Genomic DNA, 24,786 nt, shown 5'->3' on the forward strand with positions numbered 1-24,786 from the left:
ACCCCCCACCCCTTCCGAACGGACCCGCTGTGCCTTCCACTGTTGATGTACATACTTGTGTTTCAGATCTTTTCTTCCTGCCGCTGGGCTAGGGCCATTTTGTTTTATATAAAAATTTACCTAAAGCTTTTGGAGTCTGTGCCTTATTGGTAGATTTAGATCCCAAGGCTGGATAAGCAGATGGCACCCTCCTTCCTGGCCACAGAGGGCATGAAGAAAGGGAAGTAAACTTGAGCAAACCTTGGACAAAACTTCCCCAGAGCTGGGTGCTTGTCTGTGACTTCAGTGTAGGGGGTAAAGCACCAAACGTCCTTTCCGTGTTTGTTCGTGGCAGCTTTACTGAGAAAAGGCAGTGTTGAACACCCACCGCGTGCCAGGCGTTCTCCACCCGTGATCCCTAAACTCCCGAGCTTTAATCCCCATGACAACCCCCAGAAAGTACACGGCCTCACTTTTACGTTGAAGGCAGGCACAGAGAGGCTGAGTCATTTGCTAGAAGTCACACAGCTTTTAAAAAGCATTTGAACTCTGGCTTCCGACTAAGAGCTCTGCAAGCTCTCGTCCTATCAGAAGCCTCATGTTCACCATCTGTAGGTTACATGTGGGGAGGTGGGGGCTGGGATTGGGGGTCCAGAGCCTCCAGATACCTGGGTCTTCTAGTGGGGGGGTGGGGGGGGAAGGAGGCCGTCCCTCACGCTAGGATTCATGTACGCTTTTAGGGAGCAGGATGGGTTCTTGCAAATCTGGCCCCCACTTTCTGTGAGGCAGAATGGGTTTCCACTGCGATTGGCTGCGTGAGCAGCGTGGGGCAACTGCATGGGTGTCCCCGTGCGAAGAAGGGGGTCTGTGCTTTCAACCATCCGGCTCCAGGCGCTGTGAAAGGACACTGAGGACGCGCTGGAACTTCTCAAGACGTGCAGCTTGCGGTGCCCCCACGCCTCGGCTTCCCCAGAGCAGCCTTTGCACGAAGCCTGTGGTCAGGGCCTCCCTCAGCTGCGGGTTCGGACGGAATCCTGGGGGCGGGGCCAGGAGGGCTGGGGGCAGGGCCCAGGCTCCAGCTGTGCCCCTCCCTGCACCTGCCTTCTCCCAGGGGAACTTTCTCCCAGCAGGGACCTGGAGGGACTCTGTCCAGAAGCTCTGGGCAACTGGGCGGGGTTGGCGGGGAGGGGGCTCTCAGAGTCGCTGCAGGAAGCGGGGTGGGGTGGCTAAGGAGCTCGGTGGAAACAAACTGCGCCAGGGTGCATGGGAGCAGTCTGTTCCAGCTGCGTGATGCTGGGGTGGGGGCTGGGAGGGGGCCTCGGGGCTGTGCCTGGAGGTGGAGCCGCCTGGGGGGGGGGGGGGGCAAGATTTGGAGTCTGGGCCACCCAGCACGGCACATTTTGGGGGAGGTTGAGCCTTTTTGGAGAGAAGAGAGCTAAGGCGGCCAGGGAAAGCGGGAGTAACTCAGGTGGGGATTCTGGAGGCTGGGCCTCCCCCAGCACAGGAGGAACTGCTCTGAGCGCAGTGGGGGTGCTGTTCTACCAGACCGAAGGAAATGACTCATTTTGGAGAGGGCTAGGCATTATTGGGGGGATCGAGATCCTCTGGGGGCAGGGCCATCTCAGGTGGGAGCCGGGGACTGGGACTCCGTGGACGTGGCTCCGGGGCCTCTCTTGGGGTGGACAGCAATTTCCTGTCAACACTGTTGGCTCGGACGCGCGCGGCCTTGGGGCGAGAACTCCCTGGGGGCCGGGTCGGCCCGGTTTGGGTGGGACTCCGGGAGGCGTGGCGGAAGGCTCTGGTCCCTGGCCGGGTGGGTTCTGGGGCACGCAGTCAGAGCATGCGGGGTGCTCGGAAAGTCCGGACGCGCTGGCAGCCGGGAACAGAGGGGGAGCTCACCTCGCAGGCGCCGAGCCGCCGCTTCGCGGAACTTGGGCGCGTCCTGAGCCATCTGACGCGCCCGGTGCAGGGTACGCAGCAGCCGCTCGCAGCTTTCGTCTAGCGGCCCCGGGAGTTCCTCGCCCTCCAGCAGGCGCACCGCGGGCACCACGTGCGGCAGCGCCACCTCGCCGGGGTCGCAGGGTCCTATGCGGGAAGGGCTCTGGGCTAGGCTTGGGGCAGAAGTGGGGTCTAGGGTGAAGAGGGTGGACCCTAGAGTCGAGGGGCCCCAGAGTCTAGGTCCTCCTAGAGTCGAGGAGGACCCTCAGAAGCCCAGGAACACGGGTTCGAGCCTAACACAGAGCAACCGGGCCGGGGGCGTGGCCTAGGCCTGGGGGCGGAGCCTAGGCCAGAAACAGGGGCGGGGCCTAAGGCTGGATTGGGATTCCGATTAAGGGTTGGTGTGGACCTCCGAGTGATGCCACTCACCGGCGCCCTCATCCAGCGCCCGCATCAGAGGCTTCAGCTCCTGCTCGAAGGCCAGCGCGGCCTCTGTGTGGCTCCTTCTGAGCTGGCGCCACGTGCGTTCCAACCGGGACACCTGGGGGAGGAGCCCTGAATATGCTTCCTCTTCCCTCTTCCCTGCACTCAGGCTTCCTCATTTCCGCTCCCCACGCACCTGGGGCATGAGCAGGGCGCCCATGACCGCGGCCAGTCCAGGCAGGTCCCCCGCCGCCCCTGGCCCCAGGGCCAGTGCCAACTCCACCAGGCCCCGAAGGGTGGCCGCGCGCTCCTCCAGCGGGCCTGCGCAGCCCAGCACAGCCAGAGCCCCAGCCAGGGCCAGCGCCTCATGTCTGCGGGGGTGGAGGGCAAGGGTCTGGGGGCAGTGGGAGGTTTGTAACTGGGAGCTGAGGCGTGTGTGTGTGTGTGTGTGTGTGTGTGTGTGGGCGGGGGGGGGGGGGAGGCATTGCCCACCCATCTCACCTCCTCCCTGAGGGACTGTAAATGGGGCGAGGTTTGAAGACCCTGGGGATTCCCGGCGGCTGGCTCACCTCTCCAGAAGTTCCAACCTCAAGCGATGCCCATGGGGAAGCGTGAGCAGCTCCAGGCCAGAGGCAACCCCCATGGCACCCCGCTGAGCCTTGGTCACTCCCAGAAGTCCTGTAGCCTGGGCAGCGGGAGTTAGTGGGGATGTCAACTGAGCAGAATGAGTATACGGGTTTGAGGTGCCGTTCCGCCTTGGCCTGGCTTCAGCCCCTGTCTAAGGAGGAGGGACCTGGTAGGTGACCCACCTGACAGTCCGCCAATAATAGGTGGAGGGCAGTGCTCCCAGGATGGTGCTCCAGGAACAGGCCACGGAGAGTACTCAGGACTCTGGGTTCCAGGGGCCGATTCTGGGGGCCCAGCAGGCAGGAGGGGTTGTTAGGGGGGCAGAAAGAGACCTCAGCCTGTGGTCTTGCAAAACTTCTACTCTCTTCCTCCTCTTCCTCTTCAGCTTCCCACCATGGGGCCTCTGTCTCTGGGCTGCTGTGGCCAGGGGGTGTTCCTTGGGCACCGGGCACTCGGGGCACCAGCTCACAGTACGTTGGGGGGCGTCCAGACGCATCACGCAGCACCAGCGAGGGTGTTCGAGGTGGCTTGGTTGGTGCCTTGGCATGAAGCTGCCCATCGGAGGCCCTGAGGCTGTCAGCAACGGACCCCAGGGGAGCTGGGGTCTTTAGCAACACAGGGTCACTACCCATCCGAGGGAGGGCACACGTGGGCATGGCTGAGGCTTCTAGGGGTCAAACAAGAGGGAGTGAAGGGGGTACACAGAGAAGATAGCTGGGTGGGGTGGGGGTCTTCCTGTGCTACCGCCCTCTTGGTTCATATAGTCAATAACTAGGTATCTTGGGGTGGGTTCAAACTTAAAAACTTCATTGATCTAAATGCGATACACTTACCAATGGTTTGAAAATGAACTCTCTTTGACACTTATGTATGAATTCTGAATACTATGGTTTAAACTTGAATCCTTTTGGTTTTGGCCCTCTGGTTAAAGATGGGAAGCACATACAAAACTAAAACAGAAACAATTCTTCAAAATTCACAAGACAACAAAAGCACCAAAGACACAGAGTTGATCAAACTTTCAAATGATGTCTTTTGTTAAGCTTCTGGCATGTGTACTTCTGAGGTTATTAGAACTTAAAGCTGCACCCAGACTTTTGGGAGGCTCTGTATTTGCCAAGCATATACATAGACCCTCTTATAGGGGCTCAAAATCTTCCCATGGTTCTAGCTCACTCTGAGTAAAGGCCAAAGTTCTCACAGTAGCCAAAAAAGGCCCCTGATACCTGAATCTTAGATGGTTCAGCTATACTCACCTCCTTTTGGCTGAATCAACAGTTCAAACTCTTGTTTTGGCCCCAGGACCTTTGCACTGGCTCTTCCTACCTTTTTTTTTTTTTTTTTAAGTTTATTTATTTATTTTGAGAGACAGAGGGAGAGCGGGAATCCCAAGCAGGCTCCATGCTGTCAGCCCAGAGCCCGATGAAGGGCTTGAACTCACAAACCATGAGATCATGACCTGAACCGAAATCAAGAGTCGGATGCTTAACCGACTGAGACACCCAGACACCCCACTGGCTGTTCCTTGTCCCTGGGCCACTCTTACCTCCAGATAGTCACATCATTTCTTCCTTCACCACCTTCAAATCTTTCTCCACGGGGCCTGTCCGGACTACTACTTAAACCTGTAATACTCTCATCCCTCTCCTCCCAATCTCCCTGACTGTTTCACTTTTAAGTTTACCCCAACTTGACTCATTTTTGTCGTCAATGTCCATCTTCCTTTAATGGGATGCTGGCACCGCCTGTGCAGAGATCTTTGTCTTTCTTGTTGAGTGATATATCTCAGCATTTAGCCCAGTGGCTGGCATGCAGTGAGGGCTCATGTTGAATGGGGGGAGGCAGGACAGATGGGACAGACAAGCCACAAGGAGAATCGTAGGTAGGACGGTTAGGGTCAGCTGCTTTGAGAAACCAAGTTAAATGAGAAGTCAGTCGGGAAAAGATTAGGGGAATGGGCTTTCCCATGGTGAGGATGGCAAGTGCAAAGATCCTGAGGCAGCAACAAGACGGTGTGGCTGGAGTGAGGAAGGGGTGTGGCAGGAGTTATCAGAGAGGTCAGCCATGGTCAGAGCACACAGAGCTTCTGGGAATAATCATAAACCCACATTTTAAAGCCCTCACAAAGTTCCTGTGTATTTGTTAATCACCATGACAATTTTGAAAGCATTATTGTCCCCATTTTCCAAGAGGTTAAGTCACTTGCCCAATATCACTCAGGCAGTGAGTGGCACAGCCATCTCTGAGCCATGTGCTGTCCTGGTGGACCCTTACCTGGTCCACAGTGATCTTCTCTTGACCGCCCCATGTGCTCCAACCCTGCAGGCTGACTGTCACTCCACTTTCTAGTCCTGGGGGACAGAGATGAGGGAGACGTGTAGTCCCACCCTGAGCAGGGCAGCTCCCACTGATGCCCAGAAAACACTATATCCACTCATTCAGGATCAGTGGACCTCAACCAGGATATCCTACCCACAGGGGACACTTCACAGTGTCAGGAGACATTTTTTTGTTGTTGTTGTGGCAACTAGGGGGTGGGGTGGAGAAGATTCCACGGGCACCCTGTAGATAGAGGCCAGGGATGCTGTTCAACATCCTACGATGCACAGGACAACCCCCCACAGGCAAGAGTGATCCGGTCCTAAATGTCAATAGCGGTTAGTGCCCAGGTAGAGGAACTCTGGGGGGAACTGGATGTCATCTGAGAAGTAGGGAGCCTGTGATTACCTGGGCAACTCTGTCAGAGCTGGGCTGCCTCGGAGGGTGTCCTCACTAAAGCTGCGTCGAATAGGTCCTTGCCGTATCACGGGCCTGGAGGCCACAGCCCCGGTGGCCTGGGAGAGCGGACGTTGCCCGGTCACATAGCTGAGAACCAGGGAGGTCAGGCTTGGGAAACGCTCATCCTCCAGCTGAAAGAGGGCTGTGGGTCGGCCTGGTCGGGGACGCAGGGCCACACGGAGCACCTCAAAGTGCAGGGCTGAGCCCTGCCAGCGGCAGGAGATCACTGGGTGGCCCCCACGGGACCCGGAGGCACGAACCAAGAAGTCTCCATCTTGCTGAAGGAGGGCCTCAGCCTTCTGGGGAAGGAGGACAGGGGGCAGGGGGCTTAGGCATGAGCCCAGATCAGCAATTAATGGTGATGCCTCACCCCCAGCCCCCACCCAAGAAAAGCCACCCCAGGGATGGGGTAGTTTTACACCAAACCATCCCCCCCTTTTCTCAGGGGCACCCCTCTGGAGTACATTTCCCAGGCTCCTTTGCAGCTTGTCATCATTCGATATGATCTGGCCAATAGGAGGAGGGCAGAAGGGCAGCTGGGAACGTCCAGACCTGGCTCACAAGACCCTCCTGGACAATCCTGCAGGTTCTGGCCCCTATGTGTCAGGGAATGTCCCCAAAGCCCTGGTGGAAGGAGGAGCCACAAGATGGAAAGAGCCCGGATCCTGACCGATTTCTGGAGCTCCTCACTCCCCACTCCTCAACCACCTCGTAGTGCTGGCTGACATTGAGCAAAGCAGCTCTCAACCTGAGTAAATGCCCTAGGCTTGGTACACAAATGTGGCTTCAAACAAAAATGCCATTAGCTGGATCCTTCCAAACTGACTGTGGCCTGGAAATCCTCCTGTATTAAAAGTTTTAAGCAGTCTTATGCCAGCCATGGTGGCTGGTACCACAATAGGGGCTGGGGGCCATGACACCAGAGGGGGAGGCAAAGCAGAGTTGGGGACAGGGGCTGGGGACTGAACGATAAATACCGTGGACGCACATATAGCCCTTACTATGTATCAGGCTACATGCTGTAGGCATAAGAACTCATTTAATCCTTTACCAAGGTTAAGCAGTAGATACCATTACTCCCATTTCACATATGGGGAAACTGAGGCCCAGACAGGTCAAATACCTTGCCCAAGGTCACACAGAATGTAAGCTGTAGGGCTGGGGTTTGAATCCAGGAGGTCTGGCTCTAGGGTGTGGCATTTTAACCACTAAGCGATACTGACTCTCACAATTTGCCTGGATGCCCAGGGTCCCAGGACTCCCGAGGGTGACAAATGAGTTGGGGATGAGGGTTGGGGAAACTCGGGTTGGGAGGGAGATGCTATGACTGCTCAATACTGATTGAGCACTCACTGTGTGCCAGGACCTGTCCTAGACCCTGGAGACACAGGGATGAGTGAGACCAAGGCCCTGCCCTGCGCCGTCTGGTGGGCAAGATACACGAGAGGCAAGCACACGTGAATCGTCCAAGAGTAATCAATGAAGGTGATAAAAGAGGGAAATGGGGTCCTGGTGGCCACAGGTACTCGGGACCCAGAGGGAAAGACAAGCAAAGCCAAGGAGTTGGACTGGGGGGGGGGGCATTTGGACCCACTTAATCTCCGTCACCCTTGTCCATACCATCCCAGAGAAAATGGTCATTTACGTGTAAGGAGTGGCATGATACCAACCAAACTTCCAGACAGTCCCCAGACCCTCAGCCACCTCTTCCAATAGACCTCGACCATAAGTCCCTCATCCAGGACCCAGGAATCCCCAGCAAGTCAGGGCGGGAGAGGATCCCCATCAGACGGTCCTGAGGCTCTGTAGGAAGCAGAGGTACCTGACGGGACAGGGGGCCGTGGTACCAGGGCTGGCTGGCGAAGTCTTCTCCATCCTGTGGCACCTGCATGGAGCTCTTGGGGGCAGAGGGTACAAGGGCTGAACTCTGTACTTGCAACAGTCCTCAGTGTTCCACATCTGTAAAATGGGAATAATTATTCCTTCCTCCTAAACTTCCTTAGTGGTCAGGTCAGCCCTTCCATGGTCCTCAAACCTTACAACGCAACTCTCTCTCTCTGTATATATATAATATAGCCATATTCTAAATTAAACAAGTTATTCAGTCAAAAAAATATATATATATACACACAGCAGATTTTGTTTCTATATGTGTATGTATATATATGTGTGTGTACATATATGTATACATATATATGGCAGATACATATAATTGGGCTATGATTAAGATTAACTTAGAATTGGCTGTGATCTCATGCAAACAGTTGTGCATTCACTGCTATTCTTGCAAAGGGAGAAGGCCTAGACATTGCCTTCAAATGTAATGCAATTTTTAAAGAGTGTTTGTTTATTTGTTTTGAGAGAGAGAGTGCGTGAGCAGGGGAGGGGCAGAGAGAGAGGGAGAGAGAGAATCCCAAGCAGGCTCTGCACTAACAGCTTGGAGCCCAAGGCGGGGCTCGATCCACAAACTGAACCGTGAGATCATGACCTGAGCCGAAACCAAGAATCTGACGCTTAACTGACTGAGCCATCCAGGAGCCCCTGTAATGCGATTTTTATGCAGATGACATTTTACAGAAATGTCATTAACTATTTCACTCAAACTAATATTTATGGGGCACTCACTGTGTGCCAGGTACATACTCTAGGCCCTAGAGGCCCAGCAGGAACAAGACAGGGGCATCCTTGGGGAGTCACTGTTTTAGTGGGGCAGAGAGCAACTAAGAAAACAAATAAGTAGGGCACCTGGGTGGCTCAGTTGGTTAGGCGTCCAACTTCGGCTCAGGGCATGATCTCGTGGTCCGTGAGTTCGAGCCCCGCGTCGGGCTCTGTGCTGACGGCTCAGAGCCTGGAGCCTGCTTCGGATTCTGTGTCTCCCTCTCTCTCTGCCCCTCCCCGACATGCATTCTCTCTCTCTCTCTCAAAAATAAATAAACATTAAAAAAAATATTTTAAAGAAAATAAATAAGTAGATGACGGAGTAGATAGATTACAAAGAGATAAGCAGAAAAATAAAGCCAGGGATGGGATATGAAGTTACAAGGGGTGGAGATCAGATTTTCCATAGGGTGGCCTGGGAGGGTCTCAATTACTACCAACTGGGAGGATTTTGAGGGAGCGATCCAGGTGAAAGAACATTCCAGGCCAGAGGGAATCTATGTTATTAATCTATAGCTTCTTAGCCACCTATGTGCACACTCAAGAATTCTTAGGATGTAGGAACATCTGACCCATACATGGCTTTCCCATGTCACACCATTTTTATAAACTTTATGTATGCATTCTTGTATTCTGCAAGAGAGAGAGAGAGTGAATGTGAGCGGGAGAGGGGCAGAGGGAGAGAGAGAAACTTAAGCAGGCTCCACACCCAACATGGAGCTGGACGCAGGGCTCAATCTCATGACTGTGAGATCATGACCTGAGCTGAAATCAAGAGTCACCCACTAAGCCACCCAGGTGCCCTTTAAATTTTATTATTATTATTGTTGTTGTTGTTGTCATTATTATTATCTCTACACCCAATGTGGGGCTCGAACTCACGACCCTGAGATCAAGAATTGCACACTCCTCTGACTGAGCTGGCCAGGCCCCTCTCCAACATCATACCATTTTCAAGGACAATAAAACGTCACATTTTGTAGAAATGTCAGCAAACAGCAATTTTGCCTTTGCAGATTCTTACATTTTGGAGCCCATACGCTTTGTTATTCTTGTGGCCAAATTTAGGTCTCTGACATTTTGGGGCTCCCTTGATATTGTGCAGGCCTCAGGCTCTGTGTGTCTGGAGTCTGGTGGAGAAAACCTGCTCTGGGTGGGAGGGAAGCAGGCGGTCTGCTTCTCACTGCCTCCACCCCTAAGGTCTTCTGCGCCTGGCTGTGCAGGGAAGTAGCACCAGGATTCTCGTTTCCTGAGTCAGCAAGGCTGAGGGCCAGAACCGGGCAGGAAGTTCCCAGACCTGCCCCAGGTGGCTTTAGGGGTGGGGAGCTGGGCAGGGAGCTGGCTCCAGGTGCTGCATACCTGAAACGCCAGGTGTGCCTCTTGGATGCCTGTGTACTTCCTGTTTGTCAGCTGGGCCAGGCCAGCCTCTGTCTCAACTCCCCTAGCCTCAGCTCCCTCTATCTTGTGCCCTCTTTAGTGGGCATGCAGGTGGGTCACCGACAAGGCTCTGGCTAGTTTGGTGGAGGGGAGCTGGGATGAGGGAGGAGCTCAGGGTGGGCACAGGTCTGACTCAGGCCAACTAAGTCATCCTCCTGCCCTTCATCCTTTGGAATAATTTCTGGATATTTGGGCAGGGGAGAGAAGGGAGCAGAATCAGGAAGAGGGTGGGGTAGGGTCAACCATGGGGAAGGGATGCACACATATGCAGGGGGGCAGCCCCCTGCACACAGAGACATGGACTCAGATAGACATGGGTAGTCAAACTTGACCTGTTCTAGACCCGTGAGATACAGCGATGAATGTGACTAAGGCCCTGCCCGGTGCTGCCTCGTGGGCAAGTCACACAGCAAACAGCACACAAATGAATGAAGAAGACAATGTCTAAGAATAATCACAGACGATTAAACAGGAGCGGGGGATAAAGAAGGTTGGAGGAGGCAGCTACTGTAAATAGTGTATAGTCAGGCAGCTTTCTCCCTCCACGGAGGGACTTTGGAGCTGAGATCTCAGTAAAGGGAAGGAGACAGTTACACAAGGTTTGGAAAAAGGGCAGTCAAGGTGGTGGGGGCCGGGAGAGCGGGTGCAAAGGCCTGGGGGTGAGATGGAGCTTACTTCTAACATTTTACACCATCAAGGAGGCCACTGTGGCTGAAACGCACTGAGCAAGCGGCTAAGTGGAGAGCGGCGAGGTCGACAGGCGTGAGACCATTCTGGTGGACTCGGAGTTTTCATCTTAGTGGGATGCAATGGGGGTTAAAGAAGGGTTTTAAATGAGAGAGGGCGCGATCTGGTCTGTGCTTTAAAAAGATTGCTCAGGCAAAGTGGCAGCCTGGAGGCTTTCCGTGTTCCACAGGTAACACGCTTAGAGGAGCACTTTCAGGTACGTCCAGGTACACGGTCACGCGTGACGCACAGCGACCCAATCAGGCACTCGGCGACCCCTTCTATGTCCTCGGCTGCTCGGGGACCGACACCCCGACCTTCCCTTCCGGCCGGGGGCCCCACCTGGAAAAGAGAGGACTCTTCCACCCCAATAATCCCCCGATTCCGGATGTACCTGCGTCCCCTCACTCACCTGGGCCGGGACCCGCGGAGCTGGCGAGAGGCTGGGGCCGGGGCGAAGCCTAAAGCTCTGCGGCTCCGGGCCCCTCCCTCCCCGCCCCAGCGGGCCCAACCTTCTCCGGCCGCGCCCGGCGGGAACCGAGCCCATTCACCTGGCCCCGCCCCCGAGGACCCCGCCTCCAACGGTAGCCTTCCAGGCTCTGGCCCCGCCCCCGCGCCCCGTCCCACCCCTTCAGAGGCGTTCTTGGCGCTAACCACTCCCCCTTCGGAGAGAACCTTGCTCCCATAAACCACGCCCCCTTGGGAACGCCGCCCACCGCTTCCAGGGGCCCCGCCCCCTGGGGCGTCGCTCCGCCCCCAAGAGCTGGCCACGCCCACACGCTCTTTTTCCCTCTCTCAGTCCCGCCCCTTAGAGCTCCGCTCCTCTCTTCCCCGCAAGGCTGGTCCCAAGTATCCCTGACCCCTAGGGACGTGGTAAGGGGTGTCTCTCTCCTCGCCTCCCAGGGGCCCGCGCGGGGACAGGCCGGCCCCTTACGGGCTCACTCTAAGCGCGGGGGCGACGGCTGCTGTGACGTAGAGAGAGGTGCGCTTCCTCCAGACCGTCCCCCTGGGTTTCCCGGAAGGGAACTCCAGTGGGTGTCGGGTTTTGTGGAGACAGATGCGGGAAAACACGACAGCCTCCACCAGTAACAGCACGAGGGGAGAGGAGCTCGACTCTGGGGGCTTCTGGGGGGGAGACATTCAGGTGGTTTCCATGGTGGGAGGAAGGAGGTGGGAGGGGGGCTTCCATCGTGATGCTTGGAGCAAGCGCGGAAAGATTTGGAACAAGAGGAAGGACGCTCGAGCCACGTTTATTGAGCGCTCACAATAATAGCAGTTTTGGAAGCACTGGCCGCAACTACACTTACTGAGCGCTTACTGTATGGCAGGGCTCTTCTGCTTGTCTGACCTGCTTCAACGCATTTAATTTTCACATAGACCTGTCAGTGAAGGAGGTACTAATTTTCATCACCCCCATTTTCCAGATGCAGAAACTGAGGCGCGAGGCAGCCAAGCCGTTTGCCCAGGTCGACCCGGCTTGTGAGTGGCGGAGGTGGGATTCGTACCCCGAGCCCTGGAGCGCCATCCCGTCCTCCTCGCTTTCATCCGTGCAGCCCAGCCCCACCACCTCTGATCCCTACCATAAATTCTAAACGGTGAAGGTTACCATCACCCATTTTACAGATGAGGAAATTGAGTCGTAGAGCGCCAAGGACGCTTGGGGATGAAAAGTTTCGGTGCCTGCGGGATCGCAAAGCTGGTGATTTCCAGGCTTGGCTTCCCCCTCCGCGAAATGTGGAAGAGACTCGAGGCTGCGGAGGAGGAGCTGAGGGGAGCGTTTTTTTTCCTTGACCCCCTCCCGCCTAGTTTCGGTGCAGAGAGTAGAGCGGGGCGGGTGGGGGGGGGGGGGGTTGTCCAGTGTGGGAGTCTAGCGCCCCCTAGTGGTTGGAAGAATTAAAAAAAGAAAATCTGAGGGGCGTGCCTGTGAGATGGGCGGGAGAGGGGAGTCGAGTCTACTTAGCTTAGTGGGGTGGAGGTGGAGAGAGAGAGACCTTGTAGACGAGATGTTTTCAGGTAGAGATAAGGGCTACGAAGATGGTAAGTGTTTGCTTAACGAATAGACTAACGAACAACACCATCGATGTCTACAAGGAAAAAGACGGTGGGGGCCAGGGCCGTGGCAGTATATGGATGAGCTTGGGATAAACGTCAGAGGTGGAGCCAAAAAAAAAAAAAAAAAAAAAAAGCTTCCGACCATTTATTTATTCATTCAAGAAAGTTTTATAGCGCGTGTATATGTGCCAGGTGCTGGGAACAAATGAGACACATTTCTAAATAGACAACAAAGAAACAAATGCATAAAATGTCAGGTTTGTCGGATGGTGGTCAGGGCTTAACGCGGGGAAGTGGGAAAGAAAGGCTGTGATTTAAAATGGAGAGATTTGGGAAGATTTCCTAAGAGGGTGACATGGAGTAAAGAACTGCTGGGGCCAGGGAGCTAGCCATGAAGTTGCTTGCCTAAGGCAGGGGGAGCAGCATGTGCAAAGGGCCTGTGGCAGGATTTGGAGGCAAAATTCTGCGGTGGCCTGAAGTGTTGGAGAAACAGTGAGGAGGCCTGCGTGGCCGGGGCAGGCTGACTGAGGGAAAGTGGTGAGTGGGAGACATGAGGGCAAGGAGGGGTACAGGGATGTGTCATGTGGGGCCTCGTTGGCTGCAGGGAGGTGGGCTGTCAGAAGGGGGCATCACGACTTGACCCGGGTGCTCACAGGTGTGCTCCTCTGTGGGGAGGATAGACTGTGGGGGGGGGGGCAAGGTGGGGAGCCTGGGGACCAGGGTGGAGGGGGAATGTGTTGATTCAAGCTAGGATGTTGGGGGGCCAAGCCAGAGTGGAGGCAGAAGAGAGAGGATTCAGAAGAGAGCAGATTTTGAGTATTTTGCCCCGGGGGGGGGGGGTTACTGCTCGTGGGTTGGATGTGGCGGAAGGCATCAGGCCTCAGGAGCTCCAGCAGCAGCCCCCCACTCCTAGGTGCGCTGTGTTGAGCGGGAAAAGAGTCCTGTACAGGGGAGGCCGGACTGCTGATGCTCCCGCCTTCCCCGCCCCGCCCCCCCCCCCCATGGCTCCTCCTCCTCTACCCCCTCCGGGGCGACAGTTACAGGCAAAGAGGAAGTGGTAGCCGGCTAGCATAGGCAGGCAGGCAGGCGGTGGAGGCCGCGAGGGCGCGGGCCGCCCGGCGAGGCAGCAACCATGGAGCTGTGGCGCCAGTGCACCCACTGGCTGATCCAGTGCCGGGTGCTGCCCCCCAGCCACCGCGTGACCTGGGATGGGGCCCAGGTGTGCGAGCTGGCACAGGCCCTGCGGGATGGCGTCCTTCTGTGCCAGCTGCTCAACAACCTGCTGCCCCACGCCATCAACCTGCGTGAGGTCAACCTGCGCCCCCAGATGTCTCAGGTGAGCCAAGGCCTGGGAGTGGGGGGGTGCACCCTGGGCTGGCACCGGGAGGGGTAAGGCACTGAAACTCTGGGCTTGTGATGTGGAAGGGAATATACTCCCAGCTCTGGGGCTGGCGTGGAGGGGAGGATGGGGGGCGGCTGGAGGGGGCGGTAAACTCTGAGATTCTGGGGTATTTCACCCAAGGTTAACAGGAGTGGGTTAACAGGCTCTGAGTTAGTGCATGTCCAGGCTGAGAACTAGCAAACTCGGGGTTAACGCTCTCGGGTCCCGGACTGAGTCCACTGAGGTTCAAGCCCCAGGTGGGGCTGTGTGGGGGTTGTCAAGGGACACCTGGGAACCCCCAGGTGTCCAATGGGGTGCCTGAGGTTTTGGCCTCCTTTGACATCCCCCCCACTTCTGCCTATGGGGGAGGGGCCTCCACCAACTTCTTCCCCCACATGTGTCTCCTCCTCCCGGGCCTGGGCCCCTTCCTTCCCCTCACATCTTCTTCCCCTTCGCTTCCTGCCTGGGCCTGGGGCGTTTGGGGCGCATGGGGTGGGTGGGGGGCTGTGGGCCCCTGGGCTCTGGTCTTCCTAGCTCTCTCCATCCCTAGGTGGCATTGAGAAAAGCCCCTGGTCCTGAGCCCGAGAGTGGATCCTGGGGTTTTGGAGCCTAGAAACAGCTGCCCTTTCTCTGTAGGGCTTTCTGCAAGGGCCCAGGTCCGGGGAGGGTGGATGGACTGAGCTGGCCCTGCCAGGCTCAGGAAACATATTCAAATCCCTATTTGAATGTGGTGGGGGTGGAGGAGATAACGTGACTGGGGCCACTGTCTGTAGCACCTTCTCTGGGCCGCTGTGGTCTCCTGGGTGCGGGGTGGAGGCCGTGCGTGCTGGGGTCTGGGGGCTCCGGTTGCCTCACCTGCCCTGGGAGTCTGAGGGGACCCTGGCCTCTGGCCCTCAGGCTCCACTCTGGAATGAAAGCTTTGTGCCGGGATCTGTGCATTGTTTCATTGTTCTGGGGCCTTTTCTCTGGTCCGAGAGGCCATGTGCAGATGCTAGGGTAGTGGGCCCATGGCGGGGGGAGGAGGGGCGGGTCCCTGGGGGCATTCCCCAGGGACAGGGCCATGGGGTGGGAGAGGTGGGTGGCCCACCCTCCTTAGCCTAGGCAGGGCTTCCTGTAAGGGTGAGGGAACTCCTGAGGCCCAGCCCCTCTGGCCACAGGCCATCCCAGATTTGCCTACATTTGCTTACCTCCCAGCTTCCAGCCAAACGTCCCGTCTGGCCCCAGGCTGGCAGGCAGTCAGGGTCCCCAGTGAGGCTCTAACAACAGCTAATCAGGAAGTCGGTAGACTTGAGGATGAACTTCCACCCCTGCCTGCATCTTGCCTACAGCTGGTTCCCCAAGGAAGGGCACGGGGACGTGGAGTTACTATCTAGGAGGGAGGCTGCGGGGGGCTGCAGGGATACAGCTTCTGTCTTTGTGCCGGGCCGTGCGGAGGACCCAGGCGTGGCCTTCCGGGTGCTCCCAGGCTGGGAGACACAGACACCCCTAGCCCTGTGTTGTCAGGACTGGGACAGAGGGAGAAACCTCTGGGCTGGGGGCCCTTGAGGCAAAGGCAAGACATTGCCTGGTGATGTCAGGCTTTATACAAGAGGGGACATTTGTGTGATGTTTTGCAGCATGAGTAGGAGTTCTCTCATTGCTCTGGCTTCCTGTGCCCAGCTGTGTCAGGCCCCAGGCTGCACAAGGGGGTCCCCCAATCCTCCCCATCTGGAGCTCTGTGCCTTCCTGCCCCCTGCTCGTCTCGTCTCCCCTCGAAGCTCAGCCCTGTGCGCTGTTCCTAGCAGGGATGTGTGCAGGAAGCTAAAAGGTGGCTCCAGTAAGGTGGAGGGAGGTGAGGTGCCACATGAATAGAGCAGGGCCCCGTCTGTCAACTGATATAAGCTGGGGATGTGGACTGCCTGTGGGATGTGGCAGTGGCATTTGGGATACAGAAGGGCGAAGGGCAGAGGGAGAAACGGGGAGGGGTGGGGATGCTCCTGGGCTGAGCGGCTGGCTGGAATTTGGATACTTCTCCGTTTCTCTCTTTTCCTCTTCACAGTTACTCTGCTTTTTCTCGGTTGTTTCCAGGGAAGAGGGCTGGCAGAGGGCATTCACTCATCACCAGTTACAATGTATGTCAGGCCTCTTCTTGGTGCTGAGACACACACACAGAGCCCTGTTGCTGAGGAGCCCGAATTGCAGTGGGCGAGACCGACAATGTCTAACTTGTGGGGAGGGGAGGGACAAAACAAAGCAGGGGAGGGAGCGTGGGAGTGTGCGGGTCACGCTTTTGAATAGGGGGTCCCGGAGGGAGGCCTCGCTGGTAAGGTGACATTTGAGCAGAGCCCTGGGGAAAGTGAGGGAATGAGCCTTGTGAATTCAGGGAATTGCTGTGAATACAGTGCTCCTGGCAGGGGTGTGGCCAGTGCAAAGGCCCTGAGGTGAGAGCTTGTGGGTGCCCACAGAGTCTGGTGGGAGTGGTTCACGACTGAGGTCGGACCAGGGGGAGTCTCTAAGCTGGATGGTTCCTCTGAGATCTGAGGCCGAGACAGGATCATATCCTCATAGATGGCACACTGAGCCGCAGACAGCCTAACTCAGCTCCTTCCTCTGGGAGTCCCCAGCCTGTGAATGCCCCGGTCACTGGCAAGGCAGTGGAGAGGGCAGGAGAGTTAGAACAGGGCCTCAGCTCGAGGGAGGTGGCTCTGAGGGGCCAGAGTTCAAATTCTGACGCACCACTTCCTGGCTTCACCTCTCTGAGCCTCAGTTTCCCCATCTGTGAAACATGGGTACAAATGGCACCTTTATTGGGAGGATGGTTGTACTATGTCAGCACTGCTTAGCACAGTCTGTGACACCTGAAAACGCCTGATAAACTGTCTGTTTAGGAAGGACGGGGGGTAGCAGGAGGGTGGGTAGCATAATGGCAAGCAGGAATTTGGGTTGGGGTAGTATTTCTCAGCTGGGGTGATTTTGCCCCCCTGGGGCATTTGGCAATGTCTAGACACGTTTTTGGCCCCATCATATCTGGGAGATGCTACTGAAATGTGGGTAGGTATCAGGGATGCCGCTCAGTATCCTACACAGCAGAGAATGATCTCCCCAAACATCAATAGTGCTGAGGTTGAGGGGCGCCTGGGTGGCTCAGTCGGTTGAGCATCCGACTTTCGATTTCGGCTCAGGTCATGATTCCAGGGTTGTGGGATCGAGCCCCGCGTCCACTCAGTGTGGAGCCTGCTTGAGATTCTCTCTCTCTTTCTTTTTCTCTCTCCCCCTCTGCCCCTCTTCTGCTCGTTTTCCCTCTCTCTCTCTCTCTCTCTCTCTCTCTCTCAAACGAAAAACCAATTGAAAATAGTACCAAGGTTGAGAAATCCTATGCTAGGGGACAGAGAGCCTGCAAAAGTCTTTAAAATATTTGGTTAAATAATACATTCATATGGTTCAAATATTAAAACACATAAAAAGGTACACAGGGAAAAGTTTAACTTCTAGTCCTGTCCCTCAGATACCCAGCTCCTTCCTTTCCTCATAAGTAACTTTTTTCTTTTTTAAGTTGACTGTATATCCTTCCAGAATTTCTTTATTGCAAACATGGGCAACTAGAAATGTAGGTTCTTATTTCCTACCCTACTCCCTTAACTTGAAAGATGGTACATACAACTGGTTCCTTTATATCGTCTTGGGAATCTTTCCAAATCAATATAGAGAGAGTGTCCTCATTCAAAAAAAAAAAAAAAAATGACTGTATGATATGCCGGATAATCCATTTGTTAAACAAATTACTTCTGTTGAGCTAACTCTGTGCCAAGCATTAGTCCAAACCAGGGGCCAGCAAACTATAGTCCAACAGCGGAATCTGGACCACAGCATGTTTTTATAAATAAAGTTTTACTGGCACGCAGCCATCCCCACTGATGCGTGTATATATCGTCTATGGCTGCTTTCCAGCTGCAGCTATGGAGTTGAGCAGTCGCCCCAGAGACTGTCCTCCCTGTGGAGCTGGAAATATTTACTATACAGAACTTTGTAGAAACAGTTTGCAGCTCCCTGTTCTAAGCAGTTTTTACATTTGTTTAATTCTCACAACACCCTATTAGGTGTAACTATCCTCATTTTTCACATGAGTGATGGAGGCACAGAGATGTTGAGTAACCTGCTGCAGGGCACCCAGCTTGGAAGCGGCAGACTTGGGGACTGGAACCGTGGGCAGCCCGGTCCTGGGGTTCTTGCTGTCCGCAGTCGCCCTAAAATGCCTCTGTCCCACTGCTCAGCTGGGTGATCATTTATTTGATCATCCTTTCTCTCAGTGGCCACTTGGATGGTACCAGGCTTTCGTTATGATACATTTACTGCAGCCATTAACCTTGTCCACGAATCGCTTTTTGCAGACTCCACCCTGTGACCTTGGGCATGTTACCTAACCTGTCCGTGCCTCAGTTTCCTCATCTGTAAAATGGGGATAATAAATCCCTATCTTTAAGCATCGTTGTGACAGGTAATGGATTACTCTAAAGAACGTACAAAAGTCCCTGGCTACGTAGAAATCTTACTATTGCTGCCATACACATGAGCACGTACATTCATGGCATACGTTCTCAGAAGGACTTGCCGGCCCAACGTGTGTGAGCCTTAGTGTTTCTGGCACATATGGCCAAGCTGTTCTCCATATGGGATTGTTCCCCTGTGGACTGTTCTAATTACATTACCACTAGCAAAGCATAAGAGTGCTTACTGTCCTTCATCTTGCCACAGACTGTTCTCTTGTTAAGCTTTTGGAGCTTTGCCAACTTAATGGGTGATAAAGCTCACTATAGATCAATTCACATTTCTCTTATTCTGAGTGAGGTTGAACCTCTTCCTTTGTCTAAGAGCTATTTCTCTCTTCTCTCAGCAAAGTAGTATCTGTTCATTTCATTTCATTTGCCCATTTTTTTTTCTCCTTCTGGGACCGTTTCCCTTTTTTTCTTATTGATTTTTAGAAACTCTTTACATATTAAGCTGGCTTGAATTTCAAGTCAGGTACTTACTACCTTTGTGATCTTGAAGGAAAAAAAAATGTTGCTTAACCTGTCTGAGGTTGTCTGTTGTCTTATCTATAAAGTGGGATGTGAATAGCACCTTTAAGGCTTGGGTGAGCCTTAAATGTGATAGGTTAAGTTAAATTCCTTATTAATGTGATTGATGTGCTGAATTTAGCAAATGCTAAAATGGTGGAGGCACGCTTTTGGTTAATTTGATTTCAGTCAGTCTGAGTTGGCTGTACGATGTGGCGTAAGTCAGCATGTGTGATGTTAGCTGCTGTAACAAACTGTTCACTTCGGTGGCAATAAGAGTTTACTTCTTGATGACATCACAATCCAGTTTGGGTCAACTGGGAGCTTAAAAGGGTGGCTCTTCTTTACAAAGTCCCTGTAGCACCTGGGCTCTCCCCATCCCATGGCCCTTCTCTCCCTGAAGCCCTTGGAGCCGTCTCTATCCCAGAAGGTAGGGGGGAGGAGTGTGAGGAGGGAACCCATGAGAGGCCGTCATGGGCCAGGCCCAGAAGTGGTGCTGTCGCCTCCATTCTTGTTCCATTGGCCAGAACTCCATCACATGGCCCCCTCCAACTGCAAGAGAGGCTGAAAATGGTCTGGCTGGGAGCCAGGGAGGATAGGAAATGGGTTGGGTGGACATAGAAAAGTCAATGTCGTAGAACCCCGGAGTGATGCCTCGCTGCCTTCAGAGATGCAGGTCTGGAGGGGTTGGCCTGGAGGAGTCCATGGTGGGAAAAGGAATAAGGAGGGCCTGAACCAAAGCCACAGGGGAGGGATCCAGCTAGGGATGGAGAAGCCTGGGTGGGAGAAAATTGCAGCAAAGTAGGTTGGGTTGGGTTGACCAGAAGATCTTATCTGAAAATATCTACTACGGCTGATGGGGCTGGAAGTCTGGGAGCGTCAACATTTGGTATTGTGCCTTCTCTTCTAACGTTTTATTCTGTGTACTGACCTCCTTCTGGGTCTAGTACTGGGAAATGTCACCCTTCAGGACTTTCTTTCCTCACTCTATTCCAGCCACAAGAGCCTCCTTGCTGTTCCCAGAACCCACCAAGCCCCATCCAGTCTCAGGGCCTTTGCATGTCTGTTCTCTCTCTTGTTTTATTTTTTTCCGTAGCACTTACCGCCCTCTGACTTACATAGATTTTATTTGTTTGTTTATTATCCACTTCCCCCCACTGGATGTCAGGGAAAGGCTTTTTGTCTGTTTGGTTCACAGCTGCGTCCCTGTGCCTAGAACAGCACCTGGCACATAGTAGGTGCTCAATAAATATTTACTGACTATTCATTCATCTGTTCATTGTCCCTTTCATACAGGAACAGCAAACTATCACTTATCAGGTGGCTGCCTCATTTCAGAAACAAAATTTAATTGACACAACAAATCACACATCTATGGACGTTTTGTCTGGGGCTGATTTCATGATATGACTAGTCATGACAAAGACACGAAGCCAAAAAAAAAATTTACCATCTGTCTCTTTACAGAGTTTTCCAATTGCTCCCTGATATAATGGGTATTTGTTGAGTGCTTACTTATTGTTGGTTGGTGGTAGTGGTTTAGCAGTGGTTAAGAATGGATTGCTTGGGATCAGTCCAGCTTCTACTCGTTCCTAGTTATGTGACTTTGGGCAAGTGTCAAGGCCTCTTCTGCCTTTGGTTTTCTCATCTATAAAATGGGAAAAATGATGATGATGCTAGTGATAACAATAATGACACCACCCACGTCATAGACATTTCCTTTTATTAGGCCATGTGCAGGATGACAGAGAATTCCATGATGAACGAGACACAGACCCTCATGCAGCTCTTTGAAGTAGACCAGGAAATGGGCAGTTACAAAGGAGCGGAGCACAGTCCATGATGGGTGGGTGGAGCCCAGGGCATTGTGGGCGCAGAGAGGAGGAGACCCCCAGAAGCAATCAGGGTAGGCCTCCTGGAGGAGGAGACATGCTGATCGAGTGTGGGAGGTTGGGGCATATTTGAGGAGCCAAAATAAGTTCTGTTTGTCTCCCTTGTTAACACTAATGGCCAGGAAGTGGGCAGAACCTGAGGCTGTGTTGGGTGGGCATAGCTGAGCTCCTAAAGACCTCACCACAATGCAGAGATGAACTGTCGCCCTTTGATAGCAGGGATGGTGTTCTGAGACCTGGACTTTAGGAGGAACTTGGGGGTCAGGTCCCCTGGGGAAGAAATAAGGGATGTTCAGTCAGAGAAGTTTGAAATTTGAGGAAATTCTGAGCTCAGTCTGCAGAAATTTTCACCAAGAGTTTTAGACCTTGTGACAGAAAACCTCACTGAAACTGGCTTAGTAAAAAATCGGATTTATTAGCTCCCATAAGTGAAAAGCTTGGGAGAAAACGTCTTCAGGTCCAGCTGGATCCAGAGGCTCTGACAGTCTCAGGAACCCCTCCCCGCCCCCATCTCTTGGCTCTGCTGTCTTGTGAGTGTTTTCCTGCATTCTCGGCCATTCTTTCCCCTCATCGTGGTGGGCAAGGATGCCCAGCCGCTCCAAGCGTATTGCCTGCAGTTCTGTGTGCAGTGGAAAATGGGCACTCAAGCCCAGTCTATGCTTCACTGGACGTGATTTCTTTGCGGGGGCGGGGGTGTGTGTGTCACGTGTCTGTTCCAAACCAATTGTTGCGGTTGGTGGAATACAGTGTTCTGATTGTCTGGGTTGGAGTCACACACCCATTCCAGCAGCTGGGGAGGAGGGGTCCCCACCCAAAGGAGCATGATTAGGAGGAGGGGGCATGGTTCCACAGGGGACACTGAGGGTCTGCTGGCAGAAGAAGGGGGGGGTAGATGTCAGGAGGCCCCCCACGTTTATATTGGCTTCAAGTACTAACTTCAGCACAGATCTTCACCGTTGACATTGGAAGCTGCATCTTTCTCTGTCCTGAGGGCTGCCTTGTGCATTGCAGGATGTTTGGAGGCATCCCTGACCTCCACCCGCCCCATGTAGCACCCTCTCCCCTGCAGTTGTGACAACAAAGTGTCTGCAGACAATGTCCAATGTCAAAGTGTCCAAAACAGAAACTCTGTTTTGGAGGGAGTGAGCTTCCTGTCTTGGGGAGGGTCCAAAGAGACGTGTATGAACAATTACTGTCTGAGGACAGTAAAGAAGAGATTGTGAGCTTCTTTGAGTTAGAATAATCATTTATTTTAATATCAGCCACAGGCGCTGTGCTGAGCGCAGGGCTTATGGGATGGGACACAACAGATACACTCAGTGCTCTCCGGCGTTCATGGCCTTGTGGGGGAGAAGGGTAGTGTACTTGTTTCCTGTGGCTGCCCTAATAAAGGATCGCAAACTGGGTGGCTTAAAATAACAGAAACATATTGTCTCATGGTTCTGGAGATTAGAGGTCTGAAATCAAGGTGTGGGCAGGGTCAAGCTCCTTCTGGAGCCTCTTGGGGGCAAACAGTTCCTTGCCTCTTCCAGCTTCTGGTGGCTCCAGGCGTTGCTTGGCTCCTGGCTGTGTCACTCTGTCTTCACAAGGTTGTCTCCCCTGCATCTGTGTATCTGTGGGTCTCCTCTGTGTATCTTGTGTATGGACACTTGTTGAAGGATTTAGTGCCCCCCTCCCCAGTAATCCAGGATGACCTCATGATCTCAAGATCCTTAACTACATCTTGCAAAGTCCTTTTATTATTTTTTTTTTTCCTGAATGATGTCACATTCATAGGTTCTACGCATCTGATGTCACATCTTTTGGGGAGGGCCAGCATTCAACCCACTATAGACAGTAAACAAGAAAATCAACAAAATATTACAATAACGGCTGCAGACAAAATAGGCCAGGGGTCAAGTTGGAGAAGAGGAAAGGGTCATGCTTCTGGAGGGTGGTCAAGACAAGCTGAAAGCTGTAGGATAAGGAGCTAGTTCTGGGAAGAATGGGGGTGGGGGGGCAAATGCTGTGCAAAGGCCCTGTTGTGAGGAGGGTCTGAAGGAAGGTGAACGATGAAGGGAGAGAGCTGGGAATAAGATTTGGGAGGAAGGCACTTCACTGGCCTGGCTGTGGGTACGTGTGCAAAATTAAACGTGATGGGAAGTCCTTGGAGGGTTTAAGCAGACTGGTAGGTTAAAGGGGTCCTACTAGCTGCTCTGGGGGGGACCAGGCTGTAAGGGTGATAGAAATGGAAGTGAGGGGACATGGGCAGAGGGAGTCGATGGAGGTGTCCCACAGGGATGTGATGGTGCCATGGACTAGGACTTGGGACTAATGGATGGGCTCCCATTTTGGTGGTTGTGCCAATCAGAGTTTCTGATGGTCCAGATGGGGGAGGCGTAGAAGTGAACGAAAGGAGGCAAGATATTGTCTAAGCTTATAACTTAGGAACCTGCCCAAATGGGGACATTGTCTGCTAAGATGGGAAGGCTGGGGAGAGCCAGGTTTTGAGGAGTTCTGATGGGGCTGAGTTACCATGGAGAAGGAAGGCGGCATAGCCTAATGGTTAGTGCGGTGGGGAGTAGCTCTGTCCTCCCAGGGGACATTTGGCAATGCCTGAAGATATTTTTGGTTGTCACTACTGGAGGGAGTTGTGTGCTCCTGGCATCTAGTGGGTAAAGAACAAGGGTGCTGCTGATATCCTAACTGTCCTATAATCCCAGGACAGACACTGAAATATCAATCATGCTGAGGCTGAGAAACCCAGTTTGAGGGGCAAGGACTCTAGCTGCATGGGGGTCTGAGTTCCAGTCCTGACTGTGGGATCTTGGATGACTTACTGAAACTTTCCATGACTCAGTCTCCCCACTTTTCAAATGGGGGTCACGATAGCCCATGCCTTATAGGTCTGTCACAAGAATTAAATGAGCATAATGGTTTTAAAGTCGTCACATGCCACAAGCAGAACCTATTGTGATTGGTAAACAAACTCATTCGGGTGGATGAGATCATCTGGAGAGGGAGGGGGGAGAGAGAGAGAGAGAGAGAGAGAAGGAAGGGGGTCTGAGTCCCAGGGTGCAGCAGCATGGAGAGGTCAGGGAGAGGAGGAAGAAGCAGCCAAGGAGTCAGAAGAGAGCCAGTGACTCAGGAGGGAGGAAAGCCAGAAGGATGTAGTATCCAGAGGCCAAAAGAGGAAAGTGTACTCAGAATGATCCCCACCTGAGTACAGTGAGGTGTTGGTACTTGGAAAAGAACAGTTTTACTGAAGTGGATGGGAATAGTGTTGGAAAGTATAATAAATAACAACAATAGAAACAGGTCCGATGTATGGAGCCCTTACTAAGTGCAAGTGTTGTCCAAAGTACGTAAAACTTATTACCTCCTTTGGTTTTCACAGCAAATCCATGGAGTAGGTGCCATTACGTTCAGGTTACCTCTTCTGTGAATCAGAGCACCCCAAACTTGATGACATAGAACAACTATTTTAGAATTCTCACAGATTCTGTGAGTCAGGAATTCAAATGGAGTGTGGAGACGATGGTTTGTCAGCCCCACGATGAGAAGCCTTGAATGTCTGAGGGCTGGAATCAGCTGGAGTACCCTTCACTCACAGTCTGGGCTGGGGTGACTCAAGGCTGAGCTCAGCTGGGGCTGGTGACTGGAGCACTGGCATGCGGGCTCTCTGTGTGGCTTGGGCTCCCTCACAACATGGTGACTGGGTTTTGAGAAGGAGTGCGGAGAGACCAAGTGTTTCACAAGGTGGAAGCCGCTGACCTACTTGGAGACCACGTAGTGTCGCTTTGCTGCAGTCACCAAAACCGGCCTGGATTCCAGGGCAGGGGAATCAGACTCCACCCCCTGAGGGTGGTGTGACAAATCACAC

The 24,786-nt window shown here is 53.6% G+C and overlaps 2 protein-coding genes across 8 annotated transcripts in view; one reads left to right on the forward strand and one right to left on the reverse strand.

Moving 5' to 3' along the window:
* Positions 1–320: 320 nt before the first annotated feature.
* SH2D3A (SH2 domain containing 3A) lies at positions 321–11,102 on the reverse strand. 4 transcript variants are annotated; one of them, XM_060630006.3, is made up of 10 exons: positions 10,979–11,101; positions 7,568–7,704; positions 5,695–6,044; positions 5,242–5,318; positions 3,150–3,634; positions 2,910–3,025; positions 2,537–2,711; positions 2,347–2,458; positions 1,879–2,064; positions 321–1,013 (listed from the first exon to the last, which is right to left on the reverse strand). In XM_060630006.3, exons 2-10 carry the CDS (start codon positions 7,634–7,636, stop codon positions 853–855), a joined length of 1,731 nt encoding a protein of 576 aa, XP_060485989.2. In that variant the 5' UTR covers positions 7,637–7,704; positions 10,979–11,101; the 3' UTR covers positions 321–852. The 4 variants fall into 4 exon arrangements, with proteins under 4 accessions (XP_060485989.2, XP_060485990.1, XP_060485988.2 ...); XM_060630005.3 differs by lacking the exon at positions 321–1,013 and having other exon boundaries at positions 1,413–2,064; positions 10,979–11,102; XM_078443490.2 differs by lacking the exon at positions 321–1,013 and having other exon boundaries at positions 1,413–2,064; positions 2,910–3,055; positions 10,979–11,102.
* A 2,550-nt stretch (positions 11,103–13,652) lies between these two features.
* Positions 13,653–24,786, forward strand: part of VAV1 (vav guanine nucleotide exchange factor 1) — a 48,141-nt gene continuing 37,007 nt past the window's right edge. For 3 of the 4 annotated variants that reach the window (XM_078443484.2, XM_078443485.2, XM_078443487.2), the window contains exon 1: positions 13,653–13,954. In XM_078443484.2, the coding sequence (XP_078299610.2) occupies positions 13,751–13,954 (204 nt within the window). In that variant the 5' untranslated portion in view covers positions 13,653–13,750. The remainder of the gene's footprint in view (positions 13,955–24,786) is intronic. The other variant, XM_078443486.2, reaches the window with a different exon arrangement.

Source organism: Panthera onca, chromosome A2 (assembly GCF_046562875.1).
Source record: "Panthera onca isolate mPanOnc1 chromosome A2, mPanOnc1 haplotype 2, whole genome shotgun sequence".
Classification (NCBI taxonomy): Eukaryota; Metazoa; Chordata; class Mammalia; order Carnivora; family Felidae; genus Panthera; species Panthera onca.